The sequence below is a fragment of the Echeneis naucrates genome, chromosome 10 (genome assembly GCF_900963305.1).
Source record: "Echeneis naucrates chromosome 10, fEcheNa1.1, whole genome shotgun sequence".
NCBI classification, from domain to species: domain Eukaryota; kingdom Metazoa; phylum Chordata; class Actinopteri; order Carangiformes; family Echeneidae; genus Echeneis; species Echeneis naucrates.
This window is the reverse complement of record NC_042520.1, coordinates 3909955-3927349: the sequence shown is the minus strand read 5'-3', so window position 1 is coordinate 3927349 and position 17395 is coordinate 3909955. Positions and strand designations below refer to the sequence as shown.

The 17395-nt window shown below is 41.2% G+C and overlaps 2 protein-coding genes across 8 annotated transcripts in view; one reads left to right on the top strand and one right to left on the bottom strand.

Moving 5' to 3' along the window:
- Nucleotides 1-6498, bottom strand: part of LOC115049496 (LIM and calponin homology domains-containing protein 1-like) — a 74231-nt gene extending 67733 nt beyond the window's left edge. For all 6 annotated transcript variants that reach the window (XM_029511742.1, XM_029511745.1, XM_029511744.1 and 3 more), the window contains exon 1: nucleotides 6195-6498. In XM_029511742.1, the coding sequence (XP_029367602.1) occupies nucleotides 6195-6296 (102 nt within the window). In that variant the 5' untranslated portion in view covers nucleotides 6297-6498. The remainder of the gene's footprint in view (nucleotides 1-6194) is intronic.
- A 3340-nt stretch (nucleotides 6499-9838) lies between these two features.
- LOC115050129 (transmembrane O-methyltransferase homolog) lies at nucleotides 9839-13277 on the top strand. 2 transcript variants are annotated; one of them, XM_029512877.1, is made up of 4 exons: nucleotides 9839-10028; nucleotides 11103-11400; nucleotides 12206-12402; nucleotides 12499-13277. In XM_029512877.1, the coding sequence occupies exons 2-4, from the start codon at nucleotides 11142-11144 to the stop codon at nucleotides 12871-12873; spliced, it is 831 nt and encodes a 276-aa protein (XP_029368737.1). In that variant the 5' UTR covers nucleotides 9839-10028; nucleotides 11103-11141; the 3' UTR covers nucleotides 12874-13277. The 2 variants fall into 2 exon arrangements, with proteins under 2 accessions (XP_029368737.1, XP_029368736.1); XM_029512876.1 differs by lacking the exon at nucleotides 9839-10028 and having other exon boundaries at nucleotides 10868-11400.
- Nucleotides 13278-17395: the final 4118 nt, after the last annotated feature.

Sequence of the window (17395 nt, the reverse complement as noted above, 5' to 3'; positions counted from 1 at the left end):
AAAAAAAAAAAAAAAGAAAACTTGAACTGTGAAGCTGAAATAAACTACACAAGTGTGAATAAGAGAGTCATCCATCTGCTAATCCCTTATTTTTCTACTAATGCCACTGTGTCAACTCTCTTCACCATGGGGAGGAGACAAGGCTGCAGCTGAGATTAAGAAGATCATATCCATTGGATTAGTGATTAGCGTCTTACTTTCAAGGATCTCTCTTCTACGTGATGGGGTTTGTAGAGTGTTGATGTATTTGCTGGCAACGAAAAAGCCGGGGGTTAAATCATATTGTAACACATTCAGTGTGTCTGGCCATGTTGAGATCTTTGGTTGCTTTGGTGAAGGTGCAGTTTAAATTACAAAATACTGAAGCTGTGTCTATCAAGAGAACAAGAGAAAACAAAAATCAATCTAATAGAGCAGCGTTTCATCAAATACTGACTTTTTTTTTTCACTCTTATATTACAAAATCAAATCCTCATTGTTATCAAACAGGTACAAATCTGATTCATTATCTGTTTTACCCACCGGTCCAAGTTATTTGAAAATGACTCCATGCTTTCAACGCTACATTTAGCAATGAAAGCATTAGCAACTGAGCAAAAGGCTCAACCAGCTGAAACAAATCAGGTCCATGTCCCGATTCAATTCTCATCCTGGGATGATAAAACTGTGGACTCTAAGCTCAACACTCAAGTGGTGCTGTCAAAATGGGGGTGAGGGGGGGCTCATCTGAGCATTAAGGTGAGCGATGAAGAGGACATCCTGAACCTTCCTCTAACAGACACTTCCTTCCAAAATTACATTTTTCCATGGCCAGTAGTCTTAGCAGTGCAACTGACAAGAGAGTGTGACACTTAACACACCATTCAGGTCTGTAGGAAAGAATGAAGATACCCCCAGTTAGGGATGACATCATGGAGGGAGACTCAGGAACTTCTCTCAACAGAACGGATACAGATTTTTTTTGTGCACATGAAAGTGACTTTGCAAAACAGCCCGGAGCCAAGAGCAGAGAGGTGTGAGGGACTGCATTTCAAAAAGATTTTGCTGTCAAGCAAACCTGCACTAGTCCAGGTCATTTAAGTTTACTACTGCAGGAATGCTGTTCCAACTGTCGCTGGACAAACAGATGGGGATGAACATGCATTAGCACCTGCAACCTTTTCCTTACTGGCCTGTTGCTAAACTTAAAATCATACAGGAGAAATGATGATTGCTTCCTTTCTCCAAAAGAAAATAGACTTCTGAAGAAATCTGATCTGCAAAGACAGCAACCAAGGGAATTCATATTATGATGAACAGAAATCAGCTCAAGGGGGAAAAAAAAAACAAACACTTTTTCTAGTTTGTGTTGCAAAGATTTATCATAGAAATATATAACACATTTCAGATGCTCAGATGAGTAAAATATCAATTTGATATTCCAATGGGAACAGTCTGAAAAATCAAAGACAGAAAATGTAAAGGAGCAACATATATCATTGTCTTCCTCTGCCATTTTAACAAACATGTTCTATGTTCTGCATAACCTTCCAACAAAATATGAGCCTGGCGATATTTCATTTCCCCAGCTTGCAACCTGCAAAGTATCCACAATCCATCTATATCTACATTAAAGCTGCTAAAGAAGTGCCAGGTGATGAGGTATTGCTCAATCACCATCAGTGTCAGAATCTCTCCTCTTGCCAATGATTCCCCTTGTTTTGTTTTTCCCCTTTTCCTTGGCTTGGTTCATTGTTTCCTGACTCCTGAACTCAAAATTTCCACGACAAACACCAGGCATCTTTCATCAAAGCCAGCCCCATCTGACACTTTCACCTGATAAACTGTGACTCCTTCTAATTACTACGCTGGCTCTGGCTGTCAATGTCTCACTTGGGCTTATATCCATCCCTGCAAAAACATGTTTGTTTGGCAGTGAAGTCGGCCGCCTCCTGGATATCTGCCCTTACCCCACATGACTTATTTCATTGAAATATGTTTGTTTGAGTCATCAATGACATGAAATGAGGGTCAGACTAGAAAGCAGGGTGCATTATGCAACTATCAAACTGGGGGAAAAAAAGACATGAAACTTTTTTGGTATTAAAAAGAATATGAAAAAAAAAAATTAAACTAAAGTGTGTATAGTGAAAAACAATGAGGATTGAGTCTGGTCACAATTACATTTCCATTGAACAGCAACAAACACAGATAAGTCTGATGATTTTCACGCTTCACACAACAAGATCTCTGGATATCAGCCACTCATATGCAGGTGTTATCAGTTTTTCTTTCGGGAATGTCGCAACTCAACTTTGTATTATTCAACATGTCTAAACTTGGACAGAGGGAGGCTGCAGTGGCGATGGTGGTGGCATTTCAGAGAGATACCCAGACAATATAGAACTAATATAGAAAAGATAAGTTAAGACAGGTATGAAGACAATCAAAGATGATCTGCCCTTCATTGTAAAGATTACAAGGTGGAAAAGTTAAATGATAGTGTGTAAAAGAGTCTCTGGCAATGCGACCTAAGCGCCCGTCACGTAGACAAAAATATCCTTTACTGGCTTTCATTCATATGATTGATGCCTCAACAAAAACAAACAAACAAAAGAAACATCCATCTTTGTAATAAGTTTGCCTGAATGTAAAATGACAATATCTTATTAGGTGTGAAACTGGGATTGCTTTTCTTAGCAATTTTTCTTTTATAAAATTTGATGTTCTTTTCATTCGCGCTAGTAGATACTTGATTATTTATCAGTTGGATTTTTTTTTTTTTTTCTAAAGAAATTACTTCATCAAGGTTGAGTGATGAAACTTAGTTTCTCAACATTTGGCTTTGATTGGAAATCGCCAGAAGCCAAATAGTCCTCAACCACGACTGAGAAGAAAGACAATTCCATCAAACCAAAGAGGTGTGGTCTGAGAAAATACCCACTCTAATCTTCCCATTGGGTTTCAGTCCATCAAGCCCACTAAGTGAAGGCTTTCCGGTCTCATCAAAGCCACTCGGGCTGTTCTGAAGCTCCGAGGAGCCGAAACAGCGTCATTAGCGGGTTAGCGTTACTGACAAGGTGAGGAGAGGAAGTGGCCGACATGGAAGTAATGAGCGTTTCATATCAAAGTGTCCGGTTTCACAATGTGTTATTTGTCCGAGCTCGGTTCCCATGGTGACGTGTTTTCTGATTGAAAGTGGACAATGCGAGGCTTGGCTCTCGAGAAGAGCAAAATTTAAACCGCGGTGGATAAATGTCCTCGGTTGGCTGTCATGTGCAGCTTCAGTAAAGTGTATGAATGGGGATCACGTATGCAAACCACTGCAGCGGTGACCAGTCAGCTCACTGCTCATCTCGTCTCGTCTCCTACGTGCCTCCATATATTAGCACTCGTGTGGTGAATTCAACATGCAGTGATCTTTCCCTTCTCTGCTGCACCAAATCCATCTATGCTTTCATTCATTAATCTTCTCCTCTTATCTGTTTCTGGGTCGTGGGGGTGCTGGAGCCAATCCCAGCTCACTCTGGATCTGGATCACATTTGCCAACACATATAGACAGACAGAAACAAACAACCACTCACACTCAGACCTACGGGAAACTTTGAGTCACCAATTAACCCAAACATGATGTCTTTGGACGGTGGGAGGAAACCCTCGCAAGCACAAGGAGAACATGTAAACTCTGCATCGAAAGGCCTCCGGCCCGGGAGCTGAACCCACAACCTTCTTGTTGTGGGGCAGCAGTGCTAATCACAATGCTGCCGTGCTGCTCCATTTATGCTTTCTCACCTGGCGAATCCATTTAAGCGCAAAAAGCAATCTGAGTATACTTCTCATCTGTAAGGATTTTTTTTATGGTGCAAATCCCAACATATGTGAAGGATTTCTTTAGATTCACAACAAACCCATGTCAACCTGATGGTGCTGATGTACTATCAGAGGCGCTACAACAATGAATGGGGTAAAATCTAACACTGAACTGTAAATCACTTCCTTGCCCGGATGCAACTGAGGCAGGACCACCCAAACACGTTGACAGAGAAATATAAATCAGATTCTCAACACTGAGTTTTAAGGGTCTCCGTGTGGTCAGTTGGTGCACAGCCAAGTTCAAATTATTCTCACCTGCCAAAACAAACCTTCAAGTAAATTTTACCAACAAACGAACGGTTGAACATTGACTATAACCAGGAGGCAGCCAAACAAGCCTCTCCAAGACAAGCCTGCGTTATGCAATTGTTGTATTTGAGCTATTAGTCTTATTGATGAAGAATTTTAACGAAGAACAAATGGGTCTTTGTTTTGCTCATTACTTATTAGGTGGAATATTAACAGGTGCAAGTATAATCAAGAGGACACAGTCGATCTTTGAAAATATGATAATAAATCGCAGAAAAAGGCAGGGGAAGGTCTCTTTACAGTCAAAGTGAATGGCTGATGTGGTGCACAACACCAGAAACGCAGGCCTGCATGTTCTGAATAGTCACTGGAACTGATGGAAACCAGACTACCTGCTGCTATTATAGCTCAGCTCAGGTCCTGACACCTTATATGAAAGGTTAGATGAATATGAGCTGTCAAAGACTGGCCACTGAGCTGTTGACTGAGGCCTTGTGTTTAACTGTTCATTAAGGAGCCGGTAGTCCGTCTCTGGTTCCCTGAGGTGACTGAGGCACCATCACCAGGCATGTACGGGTAATGAAGTCAGTCCCCGTGGGGAGAGGGCGATAAGACAACACAGGAGCCGTATTGGTTCCCCTCCACCTTTTCAGCTCTCAGCCCTGAGCTGCCTCTGAGATTCTAGGTCAGAAGTGACTTTTTAAAGATCTGATATGAGCCTCTGAGGACTTTGGTGCTGCTAAATAGGCCTGTAAAGGCCTCTGACACGCTTATAAAAGAGCTGTCATTTGTTATACTTCTTTGAGATGAAATACACTTATAGCTATTTCCCTTTAAACAGATCAGATAATAAAACATGACCACACATCACGCTGCTAGGAGGAAAATATCAACAGAATTTAGTTCAAAAAGCGACTTATATATTTCCATGATAATGAGGCAGGAGGCCACGTTGTAGTAAACGCATAAAACATCAAAATGTAAGTGAGGGGTGGAACAGTTCGACTGATGCAAAGTGAGTTTGGCAGCTGTTAAGCAGAGAGAACGCGTTGGTTTATACTTTTTCTATTTCTGCAGGCCATCACTGACATTGGCATTATCAAACAGGGAGCCTTCTCAAACATGCGAGATTTACAATTAATTTTTTGACAATTACATGTTGGAATTAATGAAACAAACCAGCAGTATGACACCATTAATAGAAAAGATATACTGTCTAGAGACGGGGGCCTCTCCTGAACAGAGGCCCCATAATCCTTACCAACGCCCCTGTCACGCTAAATAACACTCCACTTCCAAGCTGATTTTTAAGCCTTTACGTCAACCTACAAAGTGGTGGCTGAATTCTCCAAACGTGCGAGTGATCACCACCAGCCAGCAGCCAGCCTTTGACAAGACGACAGTCCACTGCAGGATGACAAAGTCAAATGCAACCGGGGGACTGGCAAGTGTCGTGATTGAAATTCTCCCAGAACAAAACCCTGTTTGTGTGATTGTTCACTCGGCTCGCACTGAGGCAAAAATCCATTCCACATGATGCATTCATTGTTTTCGGCCAAAAATGCATCAGGCCCCTCAGCAGCTACTGCTACTGTACAATGGCCCTCATCAAAAACAACTGAAAGTGGCAGCATTCAGGAGCATCCCTGCAAATATGTGCACGATCCCACTTGGACTATTATTTTACAGTAGTTAGGTTAGGCCATTACAGAAAAAAAAAACAAAACAAAACATCTAACTAAAATAAATTCCTTTTTGTTTTTTGGTTAATTTAAACTATGTCATAACTTCTTCTCAGGTAAAGACCATGAAGGAATGCAACACTTTCAACATAATTGCTACAGATTCAGTTCCAAGCGGCGCTGTAGCCAAACACATGGGCTGAGCGGGATGTGAGTGAGTCGGGTTGTTTCTGTTTGAGCCACCTTTCAACAGGTGACGAAGCAATAAAAATAAATAAATAAATAAATAAATAAAAGCCAAGCTGCTGTTTACAGGAGAAGGCGCTGCAGGTACACGTCGCGAGCCAATAACAGAGGACACACAACTACAACACAACACCTGTGCGCAGGGGAAGCATTTGGCCACTGACCTCTATCCATTTCTGCGCCTCTTGAAACGCGGAGTCTGCGGCCGACTCGGTCCCAGGGTGATGCTGATGAGACTGTCCGATGTCTGCAGCCGGACTTGCCATTTGGCGTGGACGCTGCGGCTCTTCCGAGAAGTGACGGCCTGCTGGGAGAGCGAAGAGGCAGCGGAGAGCCGCGGTATTCCACCGAAACGCGCCGTGAGCGGTGTGGATCAGCCCCTCCTCCGGTCCTCTCCGTCGGCTGTGGAGTATGCAGCAGCACCGCTGAGGCACACGGACCAGTTGCTGCTCTCCGGTATCGCTCCTGTCGGCGTCTGCGGACTGACAAGCTGCGTCAAGGCGCACAGACGCACCGGAGCGCACGGCTTCCGGTGTGAGCGCTCAAAATAAAAGTTTTTAGTGAAGCATGTGTAAAAAGAGCGACGCACACACGCCTCACTTATGTGCTAAATATATCACCTGTGTTAATCAATTATCAAATTCAGTCAATATGAAGATTCGAACTACTTTTGGTCAATAAATAAGCCGTTTTAGTTTTACGATTCTAGACTAAAGAAATAAAGGTTAAGATAAAAAAAAATCCTGCTGGCCAATAGTATCAAAAAGAAAACAGTGTTAAACCTAAAACTTCAGCACCTTTGTGTTTCATATTTTCTCTAGTGCAGCAATCTGGTTGCCTTTTTTTTTAAGCTACTAACTAATACACTCATGGCGTACACACTTACATGAGAGCCTGATTCAGATATTGGAAGAGCCGCAGTTTTACAGCTTTTCTGTCTGTCTGCCATCATTCTTTGAAAAAATCCGAGCAACTGAGCTCAAAAGTTTAACAAGCGCTCACCTGGAAACTGCAACTCCCAAATAAAGTAGGTAACTTTGCCTTGCCTTTATTATTATTATTATTATAATTATTACATCTAGAACCAATGTACGATGTCAAAAGAGGCATGAAAACAACTTAAACTATCAGAACTATCAGAGGTCATGCTCACAGTTCGTTTAAACAACTGCTATTTGTCGGAAATTAGAAAATGAGCTCGTTAACACAAAGATGACCAAACTCTGCTACATTTTTGGGCAATTTTTTTTTTTTTTTTAACTCCGGCGAAATTTCCGCAAAAAACCCAAATCCATCATCTGGTGGGGGGGGGGACGCCAAAACAGGAAGTTGTGGGAATTAGATGCGACGTTTTTGCGCGTTTTTGTTCTCACTTTGTTTCATTGGCGAACAAATTGCACAAACTAGCGCCACCATCTGGCCTGGAGTGTGTATCGGAATCTTTTAGTCAGACTACAATATAATTTGAGAAAAAAACTTTATATTTGAATATTCTCTGTCAAATCCATTCTCGCTTGTTCGTACTTCCGATAGTGTAAAATAAAACGCTCTCTTGTTTCGTTTGTCCCACAAAATCAACTATTTTAACCGCAGCAATCATAAAAAAAACAAGATCCTGAGAGCATTAAAAGCTCGATGCCATCAGCCATTAACACCGAAGATGAAGACCCTAAAAAATATTTCTATCCGCTGAATAGTTAGATTTTTTTATTATTATTTGAAAGTGTTGAGTTTTTATTAACGTTTCGAGTCGTTGGACTCGATTGGAAATAACGATACTAGTTTGTATTAAAAACCCATCAAGTTTTACCTGTGAGGTAAATTCACAGGTCGCCATTTTTGTGATTGCTGATAGTTAACGCCCCCTTGGATAAATAACCAATCAGATCACCGATAAGAACGTGGACGTGGTTCGATTGGAAAAGCTGAAAGTGTAGTTCGAGTGTTTGTGTCGTTGAATTGTGTTGTGAATCCATACACACTTATTATTATTATTATTATTATTATTATTATTATGTTTTAAGGTAACCTAGCAACCCAGCGGGAAATTTGAGGTCTCGTAATGCGAATCTGCTCCATCATGGCTGTCCAAGCGGTAATGTTGGTTTTTGAATTAATATTTTCCACACCACGCTTCCACTACGATGTTAGTAGTTTAATTCAATCGCATTAACTACATGGATGTGGTGATTTGTTTGTGTGCTCGATGTCTTGCTATGCTAGCAATAGCTACCGACAGACTTCCACTTCCGTTTCCGCTCCGCGGCGGGCCCAACAACGCTCCTTGTCTTTGATTAAAAAAAAAAAAAAAAAAATAAATAATAATAATAATATATATATATATATATTCTCACGGCCTGTCGTGAGATTTCGCTTTTATAAAACGATCAGGAAATATGCGGGGGAAGAAATCAAGGTAAGGGACATATTTCTACATGATCAAGATACGTTTTTTTAATAAACTGTCTGCACACTGCACAGTGGTTGCTATTCAATGGACACTTAAGCCGCCATTTATTTTTATTTCATTCATTTCTTTTTTTTTTTTTCTTTCTGCTCTTTCGTTAACATTGAATATCGTTCCCATTGTGTCTTTTACTATTATGTTTGTTTTTTTAATTTAGGTAAGCTAGCTTACTTGTTAGTTTTTTTTTCCGACCAAAATTATTGACGTCATGGCCGCTGAACCAATCATATCGCTTGATTTCGAGATATCCGATTTTAAATTCCCTTTTTTTTTTGCCTCAGTATCAAATTTGAATCATGAAATGTGATTCCTTTATTTTTTCTCCTCACATATCTCTCCCTGTTGAGCTAATCCAGATTTCACTAACCCAGTGGGCTTTGACCTACCTGGTCTCATGCGGTCTGCAGAGGAATATTGTGGATGTTCACGAATTAAAAAGAACTTTTGTCTTTTATTATATGAGACAACCCTTTCCAGCATTTAATCTGTCACAACATTTCCAACTCACCGATCTGCATGTAATTTTTAAAATATATTTGAATTACAGTAATGCCGTTATTTTCAACTGATACTGCCTGCTGGTGTTTGCACTAAACCTTGGCCTACATTCTTCTAATAGTTTTTGAGGCTCTTATTTTGGTGGCAAACCAGCATTGATAATGGTAGAAAATTTCACTATTATTTGCTAACTTGACAGCAGTCACACTAACAGTACTTGCACACCGCAGTATGATTCGCTCCAGTGGCCAAAAATACACAGAGCACTGCCTCTCCACCGCCAGCCAATGAGGGCAGCGACCCACAGGGGACCTCACACCCACTTGGACTATGTGGGACAAGTGACAGAGCAGAAAGTTCACTGAATGAGGCAAAAGCTTACAAAATTAAGTTTTAGTTCATTAGGACAGTTCAACAATTAACGAAAGTAGACAAATAACATCAGTTAACCTAAGTTCAGCTGTCTTACCCTCCACCAGACCGTTACAAGATTGATAGTTACATTGATTCTTTTGACATTTAAAGATATTTTCGATCTTTCTGAGCATTGACAGCCATGAGCCACATTTTAAATATGATGATTCCTCTAATAACCTTTTTCTGGTAGCTAATGTAGCCTCCACTATATGTGAAGACGCTTTAAGGTAAGCTGATGCTAGTCAAAGCATTTCCATGTCCTGGAGAAACCCACTGTTGCCCGCAGAGTTGGTAATATTCTCACATCTTTGCTGACCTCTTGGGGAAAAATGCAGCACTACTAAAAGGCGTTCCTCTGTAGGTCTGCTGTGTGTATCCAGCAGTTGCCACGCCTCTCCCCCGTCTTTCAGGCGTCTACTTCCTAGATACCAGAACCAGTTAACTGTGGTTTTCTTTCACATAGATTTTTCTTTCCCAGAACATCTGTATCAAAGAGAAAACCAGTGTATGTTTCCTTGGAGCGCTGCTGTTGTTATATGTCGGTCACATGCACCCTAACCTTAACACAGTCACCTGTGTTTGACAGGGCGCACTCTGGACCCTGGCAGGCAGCTTGGTAAGTATCACTACCATTGGATTATTGCCTCTATGTTAATTTGTTTAAACAACTGTTTGAATATTTTTATTTATTTTTTTAGACTACCAAGAGTTTGTATTTTCAAGTATGGGCTGAAACATCATTAGCTACCTTTGTTTATGGATAAAGTTGTACATGCAGTTATTGTTTGGTTGTTCAAGATCCAGTTAAGGATCCATTTGCTTCAGTTTATATTTTTTAAATGGACCTCTTCCATTATGTCATGTTTACTTTGATATAAAGAGTATTAATGCAGTTGTTATGGTCTAGAATGTCTCTAAAGATCTTAATGTTCTCCAGCCAAAGTCATTTATATGTCGCGGCCAAAGCAAAGTTTTAATGAATAAAGAAAAAACGCCTGTAACAAACTCTGTATCAGTCTTATTGTTGTAGTTATAATACAAAGGGTTGTACATCCATTCAGGGCAAAAACACTGATCTAAAGAGAAACCAGGCTAATGTCTGAAAAGGATGGCTGAGCTTCTGCAGATTAATTCAGGGAGCGTTCCTGCTGCAGTGTTTGACTGACAGAAACAACTGCAGGTTCTCTCCTCCACAGCATATCGGTTTGACAGCCCTGCTTTTAAAGTGTGTTGGGATTTAGTAACTGACTCACTTTTACAGTTTTATACCCAAAGAAAGGCAACTTTCAGCCAGCAGAGGGTGCCAGAGACCACAGCCTTTTTCTGTTTTTTGTTTTTTTTACAAGCAACTAGTGAAATGGTACAAATTATCATTATCATTTTTGATGCCCCATCCAACTGGTTTGTTGACATTATATGCTTTGTTTTTCTACAGCAGCAATCAAACTATTTTTCCATTTTATCCCGGAACAAAAAATAATTAGTATATACTTCAGTGTTCATTATAGCAGAAACATTAAGTCTATTTCCACCTGAGATTATATTCCAAACATCAGAAATTGGATCAAAAACAAACTGAAACAGATCAAAAAAATTACCAATGTGTATTTTTCCCTTTTTTTGGAAAGAGACATTCGAACCCTCTCAAAGGCCTTATTTCCACAAAATTCTCTCTCTGTTTTATTCACAGCTTTTCAGGTGTTTCACTGTATTTCCCACAGCCATTAAAATGTGGCTTATCGCCATGTCTGTCCCGCTGCTTCCTGTTATCACCGTCATGGTATCCAGCCGTTATCGTGTCAAAGTTTCGACACTGTGGCGTCAAGCTCTGGCTTGGACACTGAGGTTCGTTCGAAGGAAAGTGTGTGTGAGGAGCATGCATGCCTTTGTGTTCTCTAACTGCACGCATGGAAAAGTTGACAGTGTCCTGGAGACCTTTGACCTTTATGCTGAGACTCACCCTTCTTTATGCATTGGTCCAGAGATGGGTAAGTGAGCTAAATCACTTTACTAACCAACTGTAGCACATTATATTGGTTTTCTCGCATCACCGCAGAGTGGTTCTAATATTTATACAAAACTGTGAACAAATGAAACCAGGGGCATCTCTGGGTGTTTCTTCTCAAGAGTGTAAAGCTTTTACACTGTGTCACCCACAGGCTGGGACACCTGTGGGTGACAGGGGAAGCCTGCCAGGAGTTGAGAGCCTTGCTTTGCTGAAATGCTCAGTGCCTCACCAAGATTAAGTGGCTACTGCAAAATTTTGTTCAATTACCAAGAATCAAAATTCTTAAGTCTTTAACTTTGAACTCTCCTTTAACATTAGGGAATGAATAGAGACTTTACATCATGAAAAGAGATCTTACATCTTACATCTTACTCCATATCCATCTGTCTTACCTTCCATTCAAGGTATCAATAATACTGACAATTCTGTGATTAATTCCAATTACTTTTCTCTCCCCCCAGGCGATGTGGAGGGAACTCATTAAATGCTCTTCACAGTATATCAATCTACAGTTTCCATTATGTAATCCAGCCTCAAAGTTAATAATCCTTACCTTTTTGAATCGAGTAATCAATCATATGGGTTATTGGAAATCAGTAATTAGTCATTAACCTGAAATGGGTAATGGCAAGTTTTACCTCCATCCAGTCTGTAGTCAAGAAAGACACTTTATTCTGTCCATCCTATACTGCCCTGAATTCCACAGCCACCCCACGGCAGCACCTACACTCCTCTGGTCTTAGCTGACAAAGAAGGTCACACCAGGTTTGTCTTTGTCAACTCAGGTGCCGCATTGGCCGAAGTTGTGAGGCGAGTCTGTCCCTCCCGGGCCCTGGAGCTGGGGATGCACTGCGGCTACAGCTCGGTCCGCCTGCTGCGTCTGCTGCCTCCTGCTGGCAGGCTGATCACAGTGGAGCTGGACCCACCCACAGCAGAGCTGGGGGAGGAAATCATTCTGGTGGCTGGCTTCAAACACTCTCAGGTGCAATCAGGGATGATCACCACCGCCTAATCAAAGAAAAACAATCAACCTTATAGCAAGCCAAGATGTAACTGACAGATCTCTCATTGCCTTCAGTTCCAGGTGTTGACTTCTAGCTCAGCAGAGGCCATCCCAACATTGCGTTCACTTCTTGAACCAGATCAAAAGCCCAGTCGGGGCTTCAGCCTGGTGCTGATGGACCATGATCCTCAGCAGTACCTGCCAGACCTGCTGGCTCTGGAGAGGGAAGAGCTTCTCTGCCCGTTTGGCTGCTCCATCCTCCTGATCAACAGAAAGAGAAGAGCAGAAGCTCTCAGGGGAATCCTGGACTACATCAGAATCACAGCAGACTGTTGCAGCATCAAGACAGAGCTTCAGTTTATGGTGGAAATCTTCTACCAAAAGCAAAGTGGTAATGTTGAATGTGGTAGGAATCCTTCAACGGATCAACCCGCAGTATTAAATACTTAAAACTGTTACAAAAGTGTTTTTGAAAAACTCTTTCTTTGTTGACACAGTGGAAAAAGATTTTTTTTTCTTCTGTTGCTCTTCCATGAAGTTTCATTAAAAGTTAATACTAATGAATAATGTGTGGTACAGCACTTCCGAGTCAAATAGTTGTGCAGGGAAGTGTGAATGTTTAATTATTCTGTAATTTAAAACTGTTGGCATTGTTGGAGTTCTTTCACAGCAGAAAATAAAAGTATGGCCATACAAAGTAATAATACTTTATTTATTTATCCTTAGTTTAAAAAACCAAAACAATTAAACACAGTTATTAAAAAACGATTGAAGGAAGAAGAAGTTTCAAACATTTCACTTGTTTGTACTTTTCAGAAAATCCCACCATGCCTTGTAAATCACTTGATGTAGAGCTCAGAGACACCACTTGATGGCTCCCTCTGCTTTTCAAAAGAACTGAAACTCAGAAACTGAGCTTAGTTAGCTGAGCAACCCTTTAAAGGAGAATTCTGCCTATTGTAAGCACGTTCATGTTATTCCTGCACCCCAGGGCCACCCGATAAACACCAGTGAACTTCAGCTACAAACAGGAAAATCAGCCCTTTGTGATTTATTGTCTAAATGCTCAAATATATCCAGATTTGTTCATAATGGAGAAGGCGAGCCAACTCTCTTGTTCTGAAACACACTCCTTGCTGTACTTTGTTATTTAATTTCAGACCCTTGTGTCTGTGTTTACAATGAAATAAATAAAACATAATTCAGGAACAAACTTTTACCGTTTGAACCCCCCTATTTTTAACTAACATTAGCAATCTTCCTCTAAGTGGCTGTAACATCTTAGATCCACGGTTCCAGCAAGCATCTTAAATGAGGAGAATCAGTGTTGTCTTCTGGGTAGAACTCAGATGGAGTCCTCTGAATTAGCGTCTAATGGCACTGCTGAGGCTTTCAAAGCAGCTGGAAAGCCATTACATGGTTTAGAGACGATTTAGTGCTGGATTTAAATAAATAATATTTGTGCGATGGCACAATTTAATTAAATGCAATATTTCCAGGAGCCTGCGGGTGGGTCCAGCCTCCAGGTCACAGCGTGGTGAAAGTCATACAGAGTAAAATTATGCGAATATAGAGAGCTTCCTGCAGTTAAAGAGAGACAGATAGAGAAAAGAGAGAGAGAGCTGGGGGGGTACGTTTATAAATTAGACATGAAGGTTAGGTAATACACAGAAAGAGATGTGAATGCTATAAATCCATGTAGTTTAACCGTTCTCCACTGAGCAAAACGGGCAGCAGTGCCGGCCAAATTCGATGAGCTGCATGAATACTTTATAATCTCATACATGGATCACTATTTGCATGGCAGGGGAGGTGGTGATGGCTTTTGTTGAAATAGACTGTGAGGGGTGAACCCCCCCCCCCTTCCACATATTTCCAAGAAATATGTTTATGGGTTATTTGCCACTGGGATTTTTCATTATGTATTAGTTGAACACTGACTTCCGTCTCACTTAATTACCCTGAACTCTGTCCTGCAAGGTTTCATGGACTTCAGTTCAATGAGGGGTAACTGCAGGGAAGTTACTGTTTGCTTTCCAATTGGTCATAGTGTTTCAACTGCAGCAGCCAACAAAGCAAGTCACAAAATCACTGGTAAAATATAACTTCTTTCATTCCACATGAAGATATTCTACATCATGACCACCTGGGGGGGGGGGGTGAAAAAAAAAAAGGTGATGCCCACTCAGAACAAGTGATTGCCTGCATGAAACTCAAAGAACCAAATATTATTATCGCTAATTAGTAATCTGGAGTATTTCACTCAGAGAACAACAACAGCCAAGGTGGGGTTTAATCATCTGTGAGGGATTTATTTATTTTTATTTAACCCATGAGATGGAGTTTACAGTTTATGTTTCTGTGAATGAAAGAACTAGTGTGCTAATGACAGCAAATGACAGCAAGAATTTGTTTTCTCTGTAAATATTTACTGCAGAATTTCCAACCAGTGTAAGAGTTCTTTTTTAAATCATTAATATTTCCACAGCGTAGCTTAAATGATTCGCACAACAGTGCAAAATGTAAATGTATTTTTACCCCACAGATCCCCAACTCGTCACATGTGGAGGGGGTTTTTTATTTCGTGTTTCTATTCACTTCTCATGCTGGTTTTGGAAGTCAGCGTTTACATACTTGGCTGGATTGTCCTTCAGTCAGCTGTAATGTAAGGGCTTTTGGATACCAAGAGATATTACAATCACGCTGTACCCCACATGTCCCCCAATGACCAGTATGTGTCTGTAATTGCACATAAAAGTAGACCAGTTGTAATGACTTCTCATTAGCCATCATCTCAGCTCTCCAAATGTCCCACAGTGCAACTGTTAGAGCCCAGGCGGGGTCAATTTCTCAGCTGTCAGAGGTGATTTAACATTTCCTCGCCATCGTCTCAGAGCACCACTAGTGTACACAATGATGTACAACCCAATGTAAACACCTTGCTTCATGAGTGTCTCCCCCCCCCCCACAAAAAAAGGGAGAAAAATTCCTCCTTTTAATGGGTTCAGTTTCTGGGTTCCTCCTTCGTCAGGCTACGGAGGCTGGAGAGCGGATGTAAACACAGCTTTCAATTATAAATCAGCCCCTAAAAAGAGCCACGCTCCGCTGCCCTCGGGCTCTCTGCACAAAGGCCCTTCATACTCAAACACCCCACATTGCACTGCTGGGAACCTGCCAGTCAGTGGGGTAGATTCACAGCTGAGACAGAAACCTCTTCGGCAGCTGCGGGCGTCAAAGTTATGCGGAGAATGTTATATTCATCTTTTGTGTTGTGCTCCCTGCTGTGCCGTCTACGCTCCTGTACTATGCTTAGAGTGGAGGTTTGACAGTAGTGCTGGATTTTTGTTGATTTATGCAATTTTGGCAAAAATCTACATCAGCGCAGTCAAAAGTGTGATATTCAGCCTCCTGTGCGTCAAGTAATGGTTTCGTACAACACATGGTAGCACATGGTCCAAAAAAATTATTCACATGGCTGTTTTCTCATCTGCTGTGTTTAAGGCTGGGTGACGTTCAGACCCTTAGACAGCTTTTTTAATGTTTCAGGAAAAGTGATGGCCATTTTCAAATAAAGGTTCGGAAACACATCGTGAGGTTTCCGTCTGCAAAGTCAGGAGTCCGGTTTGTTTGGAAATTAGAGCTTTGTAAAGATTTGGGAATCGTCTTCCTCACTATTACAGTAATAACCAAAACAAATCAGCGTCGGCTGTCGGAGTCAGAGGCTACTTCCTCCAGCTGCTGCACAGTTTTGCTATTTGAACGTGGACAAGTGCTATTTTTATTTATTTATTTATTTTTTAAATTATTATTTCAAACTTTACTTTTGTACTTTGTACTCCACTTTTCACATTTTCTCTATAACATAACTCCTGTTTTTCGATTTTGTTGGAGTGCCTGTAATGAACCAAATTTCCCAGAGGGACTAAAAAAAAAAAAAGGTATTTCTGATTCTGCTTTTATGCAGCATGGCCGGAAGAACCATGGCTGTCATTTAATAAAATAAAACCATCCAAGCATCTGAAGAATAAGTGAATCCTGTCCGTTTCTCTAATGAGGGCTGTTTAACTCAGAAACAAAAAAGACACTTTTTCTTCATTCAGCCTGACAGGACGGATTTTATTGGGCCATCAGTGGATATGAAGATCATCTGTACGACTTATTATTCACTCCTACTGGTGTGATGTCTTCTTTTTTTTTTTTTACATTAGCATGCGTTATGGCAGGGAAAACACTTGTTTACAGCACAGTCATTGTAAATTCATACCATGTTTCTTCTCAGGCAGTGAAAACACCCCCACCTCGAGCCCCCCCCCCCCCCCGTCTCCTGTGAAGCTGGTTCATCAACTGGAGTGGGCAGAGCGAGAAGAGAAAGCAGACTCCTGATGGTCTCTCCAGAGACCGAGGGACTTCTATATTTGGTGCATTGCAATAGCCTGCCAGCCGCACCACCACCACCACCACCACCCTCCACCTGCCAACGCACACTGAGATTGTATATATTTAAATATATACAATGAATCCATTTGTCTCTATGTATCTGTCTAGATGGCGACAGAGGGAAACATCCATATGTTGTATATTTCACTCAGTAGATGCACCCAGTGTTGGCTTTGTCTTTCACCTCCTCTTAGCTTCCATTGGACCGATTCGCCCCAACACTGTCCACCTCCAGGTCCAAGATGTGTTGAATTTCTTCACTTTTTGGAGCAGCTCAGCTTTCAAACAGTCTCTGCTTGAAGGCTTTATCTGCGGCAGCATGCTGCTTGACAAATTCAATGTCATCATCTATCTATTTGGCCTTGTAATTGTCCCGTCACTTGACAGAATGGCTTGATTTCCACACAATCTTTCTTAATTTTGCTTGTCAAGTGTGTGATATTAAGAGCCACCATCTTCACTCCCTACTTGATATAAGTTATACTGCAGTAATTCATCTGGTTAATTAGCTGCTCCCATATGTCCTGTCCCTCCC

What these genes read in the sequence shown, in the direction of transcription:
- LOC115050129 (XM_029512876.1), top strand. Translation starts at nt 11,013, where the DNA reads ATGTGTATTTTTCCCTTTTTTTGGAAAGAGACATTCGAACCCTCTCAA. An exon ending in ATGCATTGGTCCAGAGATGG is followed by an intron (nt 11,401 to 12,205) that starts GTAAGTGAGCTA and finishes TTGTCAACTCAG; the next exon opens with GTGCCGCATTGGCCGAAGTT. An exon ending in CTGGCTTCAAACACTCTCAG is followed by an intron (nt 12,403 to 12,498) that starts GTGCAATCAGGG and finishes CATTGCCTTCAG; the next exon opens with TTCCAGGTGTTGACTTCTAG.